This window comes from Entelurus aequoreus, linkage group LG24 (genome assembly GCF_033978785.1).
Source record: "Entelurus aequoreus isolate RoL-2023_Sb linkage group LG24, RoL_Eaeq_v1.1, whole genome shotgun sequence".
Lineage (NCBI taxonomy): Eukaryota > Metazoa > Chordata > Actinopteri > Syngnathiformes > Syngnathidae > Entelurus > Entelurus aequoreus.
In genome coordinates this window covers 6,824,270-6,840,767 of record NC_084754.1, presented here as the reverse complement: position 1 = coordinate 6,840,767, position 16,498 = coordinate 6,824,270, and the positions used below count along the sequence as shown (strand labels likewise).

General features: G+C 37.9%; 1 protein-coding gene across 4 annotated transcripts in view; it reads right to left on the bottom strand.

The window, feature by feature from the left end:
- Window positions 1-16,498, bottom strand: part of LOC133641588 (protein C12orf4 homolog) — a 111,051-nt gene that overhangs the window by 92,560 nt on the left and 1,993 nt on the right. For 2 of the 4 annotated variants that reach the window (XM_062035423.1, XM_062035421.1), the window contains exons 1-9: window positions 15,473-15,715; window positions 15,130-15,318; window positions 13,507-13,652; window positions 10,928-11,109; window positions 8,358-8,457; window positions 8,101-8,225; window positions 7,840-7,946; window positions 5,563-5,760; window positions 2,602-2,730 (exon numbers count right to left, since the gene is read on the bottom strand). In XM_062035423.1, the coding sequence (XP_061891407.1) occupies window positions 2,602-2,730; window positions 5,563-5,760; window positions 7,840-7,946; window positions 8,101-8,225; window positions 8,358-8,457; window positions 10,928-11,109; window positions 13,507-13,652; window positions 15,130-15,310 (1,168 nt within the window). In that variant the 5' untranslated portion in view covers window positions 15,311-15,318; window positions 15,473-15,715. Of the gene's footprint in view, window positions 1-2,601; window positions 2,731-5,562; window positions 5,761-7,839; window positions 7,947-8,100; window positions 8,226-8,357; window positions 8,458-10,927; window positions 11,110-13,506; window positions 13,653-15,129; window positions 15,319-15,443; window positions 15,716-16,498 lie in introns of those variants that run through there. The other 2 variants (XM_062035422.1, XM_062035424.1) reach the window with 2 other exon arrangements.

Below are 16,498 nucleotides of genomic sequence, written 5' to 3'. Positions count from 1 at the left end.
ATGTTGTAGAGGGTGATAAAGGCAGTACCAACACGGCACGCCCTTATTATTGTTGATTGGGTGAAAATCAGCAGATATTCGAGACTTGGTTCAACCGCCACCCGCCCGAATCTAATTAAAATCTATTTTTTTCGTCATGCATCCGTCCGACCCGCGGACTGTCCGCGGACTCCGCGGTTGTGTCCGCAAACCGCGCATCTCTAGTAGGGAAGCATTTTTAGCTATTCCTCGTCCTGCAGGGATGATACTTGTAAGAAACCAATTGTATTCGTCGCCATGGAGGCGGGGATTAGTGATTTAGAAGTAGCTAAAACACTGCCGATTGCAGATAGATGTTCGCTGCTAGCTAGTTAGCCATGTCTTAAAGCACCTCTTCCTGAGGGCGTTTCAGTGTTATAACTTCACCTTTATCTTTACTTTTTAGGTCAAAATGCGTCTGCTTGTAAGTAGACGCTGCCGAACGTGCTCCTCTGCTCGTAAAACCAGCAATGTCATGACGTGATGGCGTGCCGTCATACCCGTTGGGAACCGGTACTTTTCAAACAGAGTATAGTACCGTTTTTGATTCATTAGTACCGTGATACTAGTACCGGTATACCGTACAACCCTAATGTCTTATTAGGTGTCTTATTAATGAGTGAATGGAATAGTTGATCATACGTTAACTATTTTTGCAATATACTGTAGATTGCTTTCATACATAGACCGAGATTAGTTATTGTTTGTGAGCATCATGTACATTTATATTTTATTGGAAAATGTTCACTTTTATATGCGTTTTAACTCACTGTTGTGATCTTGTGTTCACCTTCAAGGAGGAAATGGACTCAAGGCTATTTAAAGGACAACAGGGCTAAAATGAACCGCTTAATTGTAGTGACAAAAGGTTAATTAAACTACATTTAATTTAATTACAAGAATAGTCTAGGCTTTTACATAAGACATCTATATTTAGAAATGACATCAAACACCTCTTTAGAAATAATATATGAGTAGTACTGTGTGATTCCCACAGGAAAGACCACGTAGGTCTTTCTGGGACATCATTTGGATTGTTTTTAGCGTGTTTCAGAGGGTACATGTCAAACTACATTGTCAAGTGACTTTGCAAAGCCAACGGCTGACTGACTGACACTCTAGTTATAAAAGTAACCATCATACAATTAACACTCCATTAACTATTTAATAACTATTAATTAGGAATAATCTATTTTAAATGATTTACTTGGTATATAGAGAGAACCATGGTCCTTCCAGGTAAGAATTAATTAATGCATAATAATACATAAAAAATTAAGATCAATTCACAAAAAACAAAGGTCATGCGTATCAATAACAAGAACAATACACCGATAACAATGGACCATAATCAATTAGAGGAGGTAGTCAGTTTTACATACTTGGGGAGCATAATCAGTGTAGATGGAGGGGCAGATGAAGATGTCAAATCCAGAATAGGGAAAGCAAGAACATCATTCAACAAAATATGGAGAGCAAAAAACATTTCTCTCAAAACCAAACTGAAAATCTTTAACTCAAATGTCAAATCCATCCTGCTGTACGGATCAGAAACATGGAAAACCACCAATAGCATACTCACTAAACTACAGACATTCATAAACCGTTGCCTCCGTCGGGTCCTAGGAGTCTACTAGCCAGACACCATCACCAATGCCAACCTGTGGGAACTCACCAAACAAGAACCAGTGGAACTGCAAATCAGGAGAAGGAAGTGGAGCTGGATAGGCTACACACTCAGAAAACCCAATAAATCAATCACCAAACAGGCACTAACATTGAACCCACAGGGAAAAAGAAACAGAGGGAGACCAACAACAACCTGGAGAAGGAGCACGGAACAGGAGATCAGGGCTGAGGGGCTGTCATGGCAACAACTCGACCGCAGGGCACAAGACCGGAATGGATGGAAGGCTTTCGTCTGCGGCCTATGTTCCTCAGGTGATACTAAGGCCTAAGTAAGTAAGTAAGTAACTATTTAATAACTATTAATTAGGAATAATATATTTTAAATGATTTTACTTGGTATATAAAGAGAACCATGGTCCTTTCAGGTAAGAATGAATTAATGCATAATAATACATAAAAAATTCAATACATAGAGTCCTAATCCTAGATATCCTAACAAGTTCTTATTCCTGAAGTCTACAGTAAACAGTATGCAATAAAAATAATAAAGTTGACCTGAGTGCTTTACAAATTTGGTAAGAAGTTATTAAGTAATTAAAGAGTTCAATGTATTATGTTTAAAAATACTACATACTGAGCTGACGATAAATCTACCGACAGCAACACACATATAGTTACGAAGGCTAAACCTATTCACATCACTCTAGCCGCGGCCAGAGGACTCTCTCCAGGGCACACGCTTCCTGGACCGCAAAAGGTAAACCTAAATAGACTCAATTAACCAATAGAAAACAGGTGCGCTGGCAAGTAACTAAACAGAAAGTGAAGGTGCAGCAAAACAAGGAATCCAACAGGAAGTACTACCAAAACAAAATCACCAGTACGAGGAAAACAAAGAACAAAATCCAAACTGTCATGTGGGATCACGACAATGCAAGCTCAAAAACGTCTTACCGGGTTGTTCTTTTTGCTTGCTGCTCCGCTGCGCTCGAGCATAGAGCACCACCTGCTGCACCTCCTCCAGCTGTTGCTCCATAGCAGGAAAGTGGAAGTCTGTGCACTCCTTTGCAACCGTTGCAAAATCTAGGTCAACAAGGTGATAAAACAGTCATTCCATGATACACTGGGCCATGTTGGTGCCTAAATAGGACGATTATCGCTACATCATTATCAGGGGAGGGTCAATTAAATAATCCCAGCTAAAAACTTATCAGCAATGTAAAGACAAACTGATATATACAGCGTCTATGGTCCATTCCCCTAATTGGTGCCAGTTGCGTGTCTAAGAAAAAAAATGTATGAATGCATGATCAAATTACCAGTAAAATATATATTTTTATTAAGTGTCCCGTTCATTCATTTGATTACAAAAAGGAAGGAATACAATTTAAAATATTAATTGAAACTATCCTGATCACTGGAAAAATAATATTTGTTGCCTGTCTTTAAATTAGACTTAAACATGATCCTTCAGAAATATTGTATTTTATACATATTTGTGTTACTCCTTATCCCAACTACACTTTAAAAATTGTTTTTTAAACACAATGAACTTAGTCATTTCCCTCAGTCCTGTAAGCCGAACACACGTTACTTACTACCTCTAAAAAATGATGCATATTCCAAAAGTCACATGGTCCATAGGAAGTTGCATCATTCCGATTCTCTCCAGGCCATTTGAAAGGCCAAAAGTAAAATGGAAGCTCAGTCCTTTTACCTTTTTCTTTTTTACATTACTTTAAAATACTATTTTTGTATCACTGTAATGTGACATGCTCTTACAAGTAGTAAAAATGGAATGTGGCTAATGTTATGCTCAAACTCGCATCTTACTTTCAGTCTTGTTACTTAAATGAGTCATCTTTGGCTTAAGAACCTTGTACAAAAGGGAAATAAACTTGTCTGAGATGGGCCAATACACATTTGGAGTACAGTGGTACTTCAACTTAAAGGGGAACTGCAGTTTTTTGGAATTTTGACTATCGTTCACAGTTATTATGAAAGACATCACAACAGATAGATTTTTTTTTAATGCATTCTAACTTGCAAATAATAGTACATAAAAGTCCGCTTACAGCATAGCCAATGGGAGCTCATCTATTTTGCCCATAAAATCTAATAAATACCCATACAAAAAGCGCCAACAATACTCCATTTACATTTTGTGACTTGAATATTAACCAAGTATTAGTGATATTGTTATTATAAGCGCTAACGCAGACACACTATTCGTAGCGGTGCCGTGATCACTTTCGTGTGTGTCTATATTTACATCATCGAGTGGTCAGCTGCTTCCTCGCTTCCTTGCTCCCTGTAAGTTTATTCTAGATCATAAATCATGTATCTCACCTGGACAGAAGACGTCTGAGTAGGTAATCCGACAAGTTGGTACACTTTGACAGCCATTTAGGGCCCGGAAATGGCGAGAAAGACACGAAAAGACACTTGTCCTGTTTCTTATCCTGTTTCTTCGTGAGGATTATGAGACATTCTTCATCTTAATGGGAATTATATGAACATCCCAACAGTCTGCATCCTAATGACAGCAAACATTGTACAGTAAGTGATGTTTTATTATGTTTGTTGTCTCTCATGAAGTCTGCACTGAGTAATATTCAGTGATGAAGAAAAGAAAAAAAAGCAAACATTGTGATGCATTTTTTAAATTAATGCGCCACGTATGCTTAAAATGATCAATGTACGTAAATATTAAATGTTGTTATAAATGTACCCAGTACTACATTACATACTTTCATCACGTATATAAAACCTCAATGGAGGTGTTTGGATGTTTTTTTAAGGGCTTTAAAGGCGGAATGGCGCGGCTCCCACAGCTCCATTATAACCAAACTTTTGATCGCATTTATTCAATATTTAGAAAGCAAAAAATGTAAAATAACATCCATCGTCTTGTCTCTCATAATGATTGTGAACGATAGGCAAAATTCCAAAAAAAATGCAGTTCTCCTTTAAGAGCGCCCCCACTTAAGTGTTTTGAGATAAGAGCTGTCTCTCGGTTAGTTTTTAAGCTTTAAGTTGGAAACCAAAATTTTAGTTTTAAGGGTCCCCGCCATTAGTTGGCATAGCAAATGTTACAGTGAACCCCGTAAGTTCCACCTATAAACATCTGGTCTTACTACCTAGCATTAGCTTTTGGCTAGAGATGGACATAACTTTCTTTTCCAACAACTGGAAGAAAAAAGGGAGTCTGAAGGAGAGTACTGAGAAAAAGAAGTGGATGATATAAATCGAATTAAAAAAATAAATAATCAAAAACATGCCCGAATGTGTCGCCAACTTTGCAAAGCAATTCAAGTGTATCACTGCTTAATGCAACATAAAATGCGAAGGCCAATACATTTAAAAAAAACATCTAAACAGCGGACATTCATCCATGAAATTATGGAGAAGCTGTTGATAGTGTGTTTGACGGAGAAGCGGCTGGAATGAGATACTGTAGAATGCTGTACAATATTATGACATCACTTCAAAAAAATGCTGTAGTTGTTTTAGTAGTACATTCTACGGTATTGTTTTATACAATATTTCTTATCAATAAAGTTGATTTTTATTTTGAAAAGGCATGTTACATGTTAAAATTGTGCTGTTTTAAGGGGGCCAGGCACCAGTTTAATTGATAAATTTTAATTAATTCCAATGGGAGACGTTAATTTGAGATACAAGTGTTTTGAGTTAAAAGCTCTGTCAGTTAAGCTTGCAAGTTAGGGTACTACTGTTCAATATGTGTATTATTTAAATTTAGAGTGACAGTTAAAAAAAGGCATATGCAAGAAATATTTATGTTTATATGGAGCGCATTACAACAAGTAAACAGCAGGTTCGGTGAAATGACCCCTACATAATGTACAGTATATGAAATGAGCCCTATATAATGTACAGTACATGCAATCTAACCTCTCTTGATGCCACTGAAGGAGTTGACTCTGTTGTCAACCAACAGAACCAGACCACAGAGTGAAGATGAATAGAGCGAAAGGGCCGTTTGTAGGCGCCGCAGCTTTGCTCCGCCGCTGCCGTGATGTCTGTGCTTACAAAAGTCCAACACATCAGCCCGGACCAGTCGCAGGTTATGCATTGTCTTCAACTGGGCTCCTGAAAACAAGGTGAGAAAAAAATATATATTGTAACTTGGTTTTTTTTCAAAATATTAAGAATGATTTTTATGTATAAATACTGAGCAATGACAGCTAAATATGGTGAGTAGTTGATTCATTTGGTAAGTGATTTTCTATACAGTTTATGGTCACGGCTGAGCTATCCCAGCTGACTTTGGGCGAGAGGTAAGGAACACCCTGGACTGGTTACATATACTGCATATAAGCAACCATTCATACACACATTAACACCAATTTGGAGCAGGGATATTCAACTAAATTGTTCACTTGTTTTGGGGGCCACATATCCAAAAAGCTAGGGACCGGGGGGCAAGTGTTCTGTCTAATTTAGCTGCTTCCTCGAAAAAAAAAGCTACCAGTTGCTATTCCCGTTTAAACAAAGGTGCCGAAAACAAAAATTTAGGCTACTATTATGTGTGTCAATGTGAACTTTCTGAAAGAGTCTACAACAGGGGTGGTAAACGCACGGCCCGTGGCCCACAAACATGTTTTATCCAGCCCGCAAGATTTGCAAAGTATAAAAATGGGCTGACATTTTTTAATAAAAGAAACTGCTGTTCTAAATGTGTTCACTGGATGTCGCAACAGCAATTCTTTGAATTCCCTGACTTCAGAGGGGGCAGAGCTACCGCTTCCGTGTTTGGACACTTCGTACTTACGTTGCTTATTAATGATAGTATACAAAATGTGGATTGTCGGTTCATGTTTTGCTTCTCAAAGATGTTGGTAGTGTATCATGTTACATTTATACCCAAATATATGCTTTTGATAATCTGTACATTTTGTGTTATAACTTATAACTGGGAGGCATATTTGACTGATGAACATAATCACATCATTTCTTCAGAAAGTATACATGACCACAAATGAAGATAGACTATTAACCGCAATATATCAGTATAAAAAACAACAACATGATTTTTACATTTTCAGAATGTGTTTGGTCTACTTTTAAACAAAGAAAACAATCTGAAGTTGTCTTTATTTTGAAGTTATCATGCCATGATTTTACCAGGCCGGCCCACTTGGGAATAGATTTTCCTCCATGTGGCCCCAGAGCAAAAATGAGTTTGACGCTCCTGGTCTACAACATGCTTACTGGTCAGAAAACAGAATCAAATATAATTTAAAATAATTACTTACTTGTAGCGCGAGTGACAAAGTCTACATGAGGTAAGACTACAAAAAGTAGTTAATTTTGATTCTAATTTGTTTCAAGGAAACTTAAACATTAATGCGCATTAAATCTTTTTGACAAAGCAGCTCACCTAAACAGAACAACAGACTTTTCTCTTCACTATTAGTCTTGTTATGCATTCTAGAGAACCAGCGTCCTCTACAGTAGACACTTGATTTTGATCTATATTATATTCAGTTACAGGAGCGCTTTGCTGTGTTTTGGGACCATCTGCAAAAAAAACAAGTCAAAGATCATCACTATGAAAGCATTGTAGTGTTTTTAAGAATCTGCTGCAAAAAAATGTGACTCTCTTCCTGAACTGAACTGAACTGGATAGGCCAAAACAAAGACAGAGGACCTTAAAATAGAACCTTGAGGAACACCACTATTATAACTGAAGAAGTTGAACAAATGACTACTGACGGCATTGGAAGTACACAAGCTACAGCAAAACCTTATTTACATAAAACATAATAGGAAAACACTTGGTAACTACCAGAAAGGAGAAGACTTAACACCTCAGTTATGTAAACCACAAGTAATGACCCTAGTTCTATGTTAGCGAGCAATGTTCAAATGTGAATGCAACGATCTACCAATCTGTTTAAAAAGGTCCAAGTTCCTGCAAAAGGAATGTGCTGCAAAAATGTTCGACTCCTAAGTTTTGAACTAAACTAAGGGGCCGGTAGGGTTTCATTCCTGGGCTGGATTTAGCCCCTGGGCCTCCAGTTGATAGCCCTGATTAAGAGTCTCCAATCAACCTAAAATCCTACGAACCATGCAAACTCAACACGGAGAGCTCCTAGCCGGTTTGCAGCACAGACAAACCCTGACTACCCAAAGTGGTAAAGTTTAGTCAACATGTCAGGCAGCTACCTAGATGAATAGTGAAGCTCTCTTCCAGTTGGGGCTGCTCCTCAAACATCCTGCCACCTGATTCAGAAGGCTCCAACAGTTGGCTGGGCTGCATTTTAATCTCCTCACTGGATATAAGAATCAAGCAAATTAACCATTATTATACATTTTTTCCCAGGAAATATAAATTGTTAAGTTTCAATAAATGACTTAAAATGCACCCAGCATATCATGCCTTCAAAAATCATCATATTGCACACAAGTACCTACGGACAAACGTACTTAATTTTGCTGCTGTTGCTGGATTTCCGCAGGTCCTGGTGCAGTTTAATGACCCACTCCTGATATTCTTGCTTTTGAATACAAGTCACTTGTTTTAATTCATTGGCCCACTTGTTCTCCAGCACCTGCCCAATTAAAAGGAAGGCAGCAATTGAGGAACCCCAACTCGAACAAAAGGTACATTACAACTGTGGTGAGAACAAGATAAATCAGCTCTGCGCACAAGGTCAAACCCCGCTGCTGACTGCACGTTGTACCTGTTGTGCATCAAAGTGCTGCGACGCCACTGCGTTCACATCATGGTCACTCAGCGTGTTTCCCAACTCGTGCATCACTTTGTTCATCTCTGCAGCTTGCCTGTCACATAGGAGGAGAAAACTTATGTTTCCATTGCAACATGAGATAGGAACCAAAAATATTTTCTTTCCATCAGACTTGACTATTGTATGAAGTGCTGATGAGGCCTTAATTGAAAGATCTATGCTGCCCTCTATTGGACAACGTCATCATTGTACTCTATTGTGGATGGATGTTAATATTGACATACGTCTCAATGGGCATACATCCGATTTTAATCTAAATGGAACATGAATGCAAATGTGATTATTGATTTATTGTTGTTATTACAACCATTTATAATGTTCTATTATGGTAAGAAGGTAGGTAAGAATGTGTTATTAATTCTGATGATGTAAGGTGGTAGATCCTAGTTATTTAAATAAAAATTTTGGTTTTGATGCAAGTTTTGGGGTGGATAAGGATAGCAATGGCAGTATTTTGTCCAAACCAAGAAATAAAGGGACACACAGTTTTCCCTACAGCAGGGGTTCTTAACCTTTTAGACCTGTGGCCCAACTTTTCCACTACATACAGAGGGGCTCGAGACACGGTCAAATACTAACACTGAATTGGTAATTTTACCCTTCATTTTAATCGTATTGAATACATATCTAACCTACTTACAGTTTAACAGGATAAACCTTGTTAAATTATATGAAACCATTTGCTAATCACAAAGATTATTATCAAGGCTTAGGTCAAGCTGATTACAAAAATAACTAATCAGATAGACTGGACTAATAAAAACTAATGAAAAATACATTTACACACCCAGTCCTAAAAATAAAGAATATACATTTTATACATACAGTACAGGCCAAAAATTTGGACACACCTTCTCATTTCAATGTGTTTTCTTTATTTTCAAGACTATTTACCTTGTAGATTGTCACTGAAGGCATCAAAACTATGACACCTGTAAAGTGAAAACCATTTCAGGGGCCGTACTTATCAAGCTTCTTAGAGTGCCATTTTACACTTAAGTCCTGAGAATTTGCGAAATTTAGTCCTACTCTCAAACTTAAGAATAAAAGCTTTTTATCAACGTTCTTAAGTCTAAGAATCACTCCTACTCTCCACGATATTTAAGAGACCTTCAGAGGTGTTTTAAGTGGTTAGGAGTTGCCAGCAGGGGATGGCACTGAGGCGAGAGAGACGTGCGCGAACGTTCATGGAACGGAACAATGTTTTGTTTTTTTGATGACGAGCAGCTGATCAAACGGTATCGTTTAGACAGAGCGGATATTATTTTTGTCACAGATTTAATACTTTTCGATTCCTTGTTGATTTCTGCATGTGTCTGCAGTGGGCTAGTATATATAGAGCCACCCACACCAGTTTCAAATTAGTTGCCTAATTAATGAATTGGAAAGAAAATGTTATGACAGTAGCGTATGTGTGTGGCCGTGAGGTGAGTGACGTCAGTGAGTGTGTGGGCGAGAGAAGAGAGGGAGCGGTAGCGTGAGTGCCGGCGGGGACTAGTTTGTTTTGTATTATTTTGTAGTTTATTGTCAAAATATACACTCCCATTGTCGACTTAAATATTTCCAAGATATTTCTTTATTCTTAGACAACGGATTCCCTTCCGTGATTGGTCATTTCTATGGACACAGAAATGACGTCACCTAAAATTCCGTTTACGGCACATAATAATGTCGTAATTCAGCTCTGAGTGTGACACTTAAGATTCAGTCCTACACTTCGCTGAAAGTGTGAGTAAGACGCTTGATAACTAACTTTTAAGTGCAGCTTTCAGCGAATAATTTATTTACTCTTAAGTCAACTCTTAGCAGACTTCTTAGGAGTAATTCTAAGAAGCTTGATAAGTACGGCCCCAGGTGACTAACTCTTGAAGCTCATCGAGAGAATGTCAAGAGTGTGCAAAGCAGTAATCAGCGCAAAGGGTGGCTTTTTGGAAAAAAAAATAGAATATAAAACCTGTTTTCAGTTATTTCACCTTTTTTTGTTAAGCACATAACTCCACATGTGTTCATTCATAGTTTTGATGCATTCAGTGACAATCTACAATGTAAATAGTCATAAAAATACAGAAAACGCATTGAATGAGAAGGTGTGTCCAATAAGTCCAGACATTTTCTGCTTGTTCGATATTGACATTACTGCCACAAGTGGTGGAAAAGTGTACTACAATTGAGTTTCGCTGCCCCACACGGACCACGGCAGAAACAGATATTTTTGGGGGCTATGGTTAAAAAAACTACCCTACAGTATTTCTAATTTTTGTTTCTGTTACTTATTACAGTAGTATCAACATTTCCACTTTTTACTGTATGTATTGTAGCTCCTTTTTTACATTTTCCTTTTATCTTATTTCAACAATTTACCCTGGGCCCATAAAAAACAAGCCGCGGTACACAAATGCTCCCTGAGACACACTTTCAAATATACATGTGGCCGTCCAAATGTATTCATGGCGGGCTGCCACAAACAAATAAATGTATGGGATACAATGAGCTCCAACACAGACCTCTCTTGTATCTTCTTGATCTCCATATCTCTCTCGCTGATGAGCTCGGATATGCGAACAAAGTAGTTGTGCTCCAGGTTGAGGAGTGTTTCCGAGGCAGGGGAGTGGATCAGCTCGTGGTAAACGTCGGCAAAGTCCTCATCCCAACTGGGCTCTTCGGGTCGAGCGTGCTCCAGTGTGGTCTAAAATCATTACAGACAGGGAATCATTAATTCAAGCAATTTATTGATGCATCTCATGATGAGTTTAGTCTTCTTCTTAAAAGAGAGAACTGGTACAGTGTCAAATGTGTTGTTTCAATGTTCAAAGAAAACCTAAGCAGTACATACGTCAATAGAAAATAATCAGAACTCCTCTATTTATACTTGCTCAGGAATCACGATGGACACTGGAAAGCTTCCATGGTTATTTTTGAAAGACTGCAGTAAAAGCCGCTCTTAAATATTTTCGTGCAGAAGGCAAGGGAGGCCTGACGGTTCAAGCTCGTGGCAGCCCAGCAAGGTGGCAAAACTATTTATACTCCTGAACCTTCTTTAAAATACAACAATGTGACAGTAGTCCACAATCAAGTTCTATTAAAAATCAATGTTTCTCCTTGATCTACCGTATTTTCCTCTGATGATTGTTCTGTACCATCTCCAACTGTCTTAGAATTATCAAATCAGAGTTGGCAGACTTCATGTACAATTATTTTTTTCCTCTCTGCACTTGTAAATAGTGAGTTTGCACTTTACAACAAGGGGGACGTAGATAACACAAATGTCTAATTTGCATAATTGGCCATGACATAGAGTATGTGCATGTAATCTTAATGGATGATGCAGAAGACAAAAAGTGAGAACAAAACATGAAAAGCAAAACAAATATGTTCGGAAACACAAATAAACTTTCTTCTGTTGCTTCTGGTCTGAATACTCGCTGCTGATCCCTCCTGCTGCTACGTTTTCTTAGTCCCCGGCAGACATGTGACGAGTGTGAAGAAGCAGATTTGTACTGCACAGTTGTACCCACAGGCTACATTCACAGACAGCCCCGTTATAATGTGTTATGAGCGAGGACGAACAGTTAGCACCAAATCTATCTGTGGTCGTCCAAATAAATGAATGTACCATATTTTCCGGACCATAGGGCGCACCGGATTACAAGGCGCACTGCCGATGAATGGTCTATTTTCGATCTGTTTTCATATATAACGCGCACCAGATTATAGGGCGCATTAAAGGAGTCATATTATTATTTTATTTTTTTTCTAAATGTAAAACACTTCCTTGTGGTCTACATAACATGTAATGGTGGTTATTTGGTCAAAATGTTGCATAGATTATGTTTTACAGATCATCTTCAAGCCGCTTTTTGACAGTCGCTTCCGGCTGCACCGTTTTGTGGGCGGTCTTATTTACGTGGCTCACCTTTGGCAGCGTTGTCTCCCCGTCATCTTTGTTGTAGCGGTGTAGCGTGCAAGGACGGGAGTGGAAGAAGTGTCAAAAGATGGAGCTAACTGTTTTAATGACATTCAGACTTTACTTCAATCAATAACGTAGTAGCATCTCCTCATCCAGAAACAACAACAAGGCTGGAAATGTGTCCCGTGAAAAACCGTCCAACTAAAGTTCCTTGGGTGAATAATATAAACTCACTACACCGGTATGTTTTAGCGCTTTCATGGCGAGTTTACTGACAGATATAAGTAAGAACTTTACACTACTTTATATTAGAAATGGCAACAGCGGAGGATGAATGTCCCATAACAAGAAGATAGAGAAAAAGAAGAAGCTCGTCGACTACGGTGTCCGCACAGACTACAAAGGCGGACGCGCGCAATTTTTCAGGATTCATGCAGATCCCAAATACAGATCAGCAGGTTCTAGAAGGTAAGAAAAGTTGCCTTTTGCATAATATTGCGAAACAAAATGCCAGATAATATGTCTTACCTTATACACACACTCTAATAATACTTGTATGTTTAATGCGCCGACAATCCATCAAGGAGTGCGGCTTCATAGCTTACCAAAGTCGTACTAAAACATTTTGATAGATTTTTGAGCGCCGTGTGTAATGTTCTATATTTTCAATGGAACATATAAAATGTTGGTGTTATTTACTTGAGTCATATTGCAGTCTACACGTATCTCTTATGTTTAACTTCCATCTACTGGTCATACTTATCATTACAACATTGATTGAAACTTGTATTAGTAGATTGCACAGTACAGTACATATTCCGTACAATTGACCACTAAATGGTAACACCCGAATAAGTTTCCCAACTTGTTTAAGTCGGGGTCCACGTTAATCAATTCATGTACCAAATAAAATTGCTTCGAGGTCGGTAAGCAAAACCAGAATTATTCCGTACATTAGGCGCACCGGGTTATAAAGCGCACTGTCAAGTTTTGGGGAAAAACAGGATTTTAAGTGTGCCTTATAGTCTGGAAAATACGATACCTCTATCTTTTTTCAACTTTAATACAAACTACTGTAAATCAGCAAATCAACTGCAAAAACTTCCCGAGCCTTTGAATTGTATCTTAGTTTGAACTGACAGAGTAATGTATTGAGATGCACCTGTATGTCCTCACCTCCACGTAGGATCTGGTCCACGCATTGGCGAGCTGGTTAATGTCTACATGGCCCGATGTGAGTCTCTCTAGGGCTGCTTCGGCCTCCCTGTCGTAATCTAAGATGGTCTCCTTCTCAATAAAGTCCGACAAAGACACTTTCAGATCTAAAAGAAAATGTTTTTTTTTTAAAAACACATTGCAACCATTTTCATTTAAAACATGAAGAACATCAATGAAGAACACAGGAAACTTCCCAACTTTGCGAAATATATCACATCCTATAATTCTGTTTTGATATACAACATTATAAAAACATGTTCTCGTATTTTTTTTGTATTTGTCTTTAAATAATTTAGTTGAGTGCCAGTTACGCTCATCTCAGGATATTAACTAATGTTTAGACCAGGGGTCGGCAACCCAAAATGTTGAAAAAGCCATGCTGGACCGAAAATACAAAATAAAAAATCTGACTGGAGCCGCAAAAAATTAAAAGCCTTGTATAAGTGTTATAATGAACACATTATGTAAGTGTCTATATTAGCTGTATTAGCCTACTATCAAAATGACTTTAAAAGCCCTGTATAAGTGTTATAATGAACACATTATCTAAGTGTCTATATAAGCTATATTAGCCTACTATCAAAATGACTATGTGTCACAGGCTGACGCAAATCTTTGTTGACAGAAATGTTCAAATGTAATATTTATTGTACACATTTTTACAACATTCGAAATCATTAGTAAAATGGAGGCTTCTCAGAGGTTGAGATAAGTCCTGGAAATTACTGGCTTAGAATGGCCAAAGGTATAGATGTGTATGTCCAAGTTAAAGGAAACGGCAGGCTGTCTTCTTCTAATGGATTTATTACAACCTTTGCAAGCTGGGTAACGTTTGCTGTGGTCTGGAACAACATGGCACGCAAACAACTATCAGAAATGCAGCAAATATTACACACAGATAATGTGCCATGAGACATGCAAATATAAATTGAATTAAGACGACTTAAAGAAAATGAAATGAGCTCAAGTATACCTACACACGAGGCATAATGATGTCTAGTTAGCACTCCACACAAGTCAATAACATCAACAAAGCTCACCTGTGTGCATTCACACACACACAACATTAAAAGTTTGGTGGACAAAATGAGACAAAAAAAAGGGGTGGCATAAAACATGTCTTAGAAAGTCAGAGAAAGTTATACATGTAAACAAACTACGGTAAGTTCAAGGACCGCCAAAACTAGTACGACAAAACGGCGCTCCCCAAATAGTCTCATCAGTGAAGGATGTTTAATATAAACAGTGTGATTTCTAACAATTAGGAAGGTTTGTGTCATGTTTGTCCTCCTACAAAAATCATATTAAAAGAAAAAATATATTTTTTCCCTCATCTTTTTCCATATTTCATACATTTCTGAGAAAGCTCCAAAGAGCCACTAGACTAAAGAGCCGTATGCAGCTCTAGAGCCTCGGGTTGCCGACCCCCGGTTTAAACTAACAAATCCAACAATTACGAATGTAGACACTATTTTATGATTCACAGGGAGTCAAAGACTGTTTGGCAACCTTTGGCCAGGAAACAATCATTCCGTCTCCTGCAGATTGCCAAAATGCAGCCAGTCACAACAGCATCCTTACCATGTTCTATGTAGCAAGGTATTTTATGAAGCAGCATCAGACGTCCATGGAGGTCATTAATGTTCTCTTCAACAGGGAACTGCAGAGGCACTTTGAGGAGACAGTTGTGTTTCCCTGCCTTGAATTCCAACACAAACTCCTTCTCAGTTTTGTTGCTTTCTTTTGCTTTGGTCCTCTTCATTGCACAAACTGAGGGCAGCAGACATTAGACAACAATTTAAATATACTATTATTGTCGAGTGCAATGTGGAACCTTTTTTACTTATACGCAGAACTAGAATCGACGGTATTTGAAATAAAGACAAAAAATTGACCAGTTATGGATGGATGGATGGATGATTACCTTGGATGTGTGTCTGTAGAGATGTTAGCTTGTCAGACAGGAAGCTCAACGTTAGCTAGTATTTTTGCTAACGCTATAAAAACTATGACAGTAAAGCCTTTTTTCCCATTTTATAACAGTGCAGTTACGCTTTTATCCTCATTTTATCGATCAACAGAACCAAGAAAATATAAATGTACCCGTGTGACAGAGGAACTACGGCCACTGTTTTTCTTCCTGTTCCTGGTCAGCTGACCGACTCAAGAGGAGGTGTGACAGCAGCAGCACTTTCGTCATTCTGAAGCATGCGTTGTAATTTGGTTTTTAGAAGCAGACAAGACTGTTGACCATTTATTTAGATTTTAAATAAATATTGGTATTTATTTTAATGCAATTTGTTGCCATTAAAGGCCGAATAAAATTATTGAATAATTAAAAAAAAATAATGTTCGGATAATTACTTTCGGCTCTGAATTTCGGCGAGTATTATTTATCCCCTCGTGGCCAGATAACATCCTTGCAAAATTTCAGTTCAGTTGAGTTCAGTTTCAGTTTATTTCGAACATGCGTCCGATACAATGTAATGCATCACATATTTCCAGTTCTTTCATTACAGCAGCACGTCCGAAAAGGAGTAGGAAGAAGCAGAGCTTATTTAATCCTACCCCCTTTCTAATCATAGCAATTGTATCCCATTTCCTTGTTCTCTGTAACAGAACAATAAATAAATTAATTAAAAATAAATATTATACGATAGTAAGTAAACAAATATTAAATACAAAAATAATCATTGTCTCACAACCCCCAAAAAGGTTCAAGATATTCATAATAATTGTTGTTCTTTATACTTTGTGAACACTTGTAGTTTGAACAGTCGCTTAAAATCATTCTATTTAGATTGGCTCGGTAGGATAACTTGAAAGATCTCTCACTCGTTCGACGATTTTTACTTACAAAAATATTGTTTATTTATCCAGTGAGGAAAATTAAAACACTTTTTTACTAAAAAGGCATAAACGATAAAAGACCCTATATTTTAACGTAGCT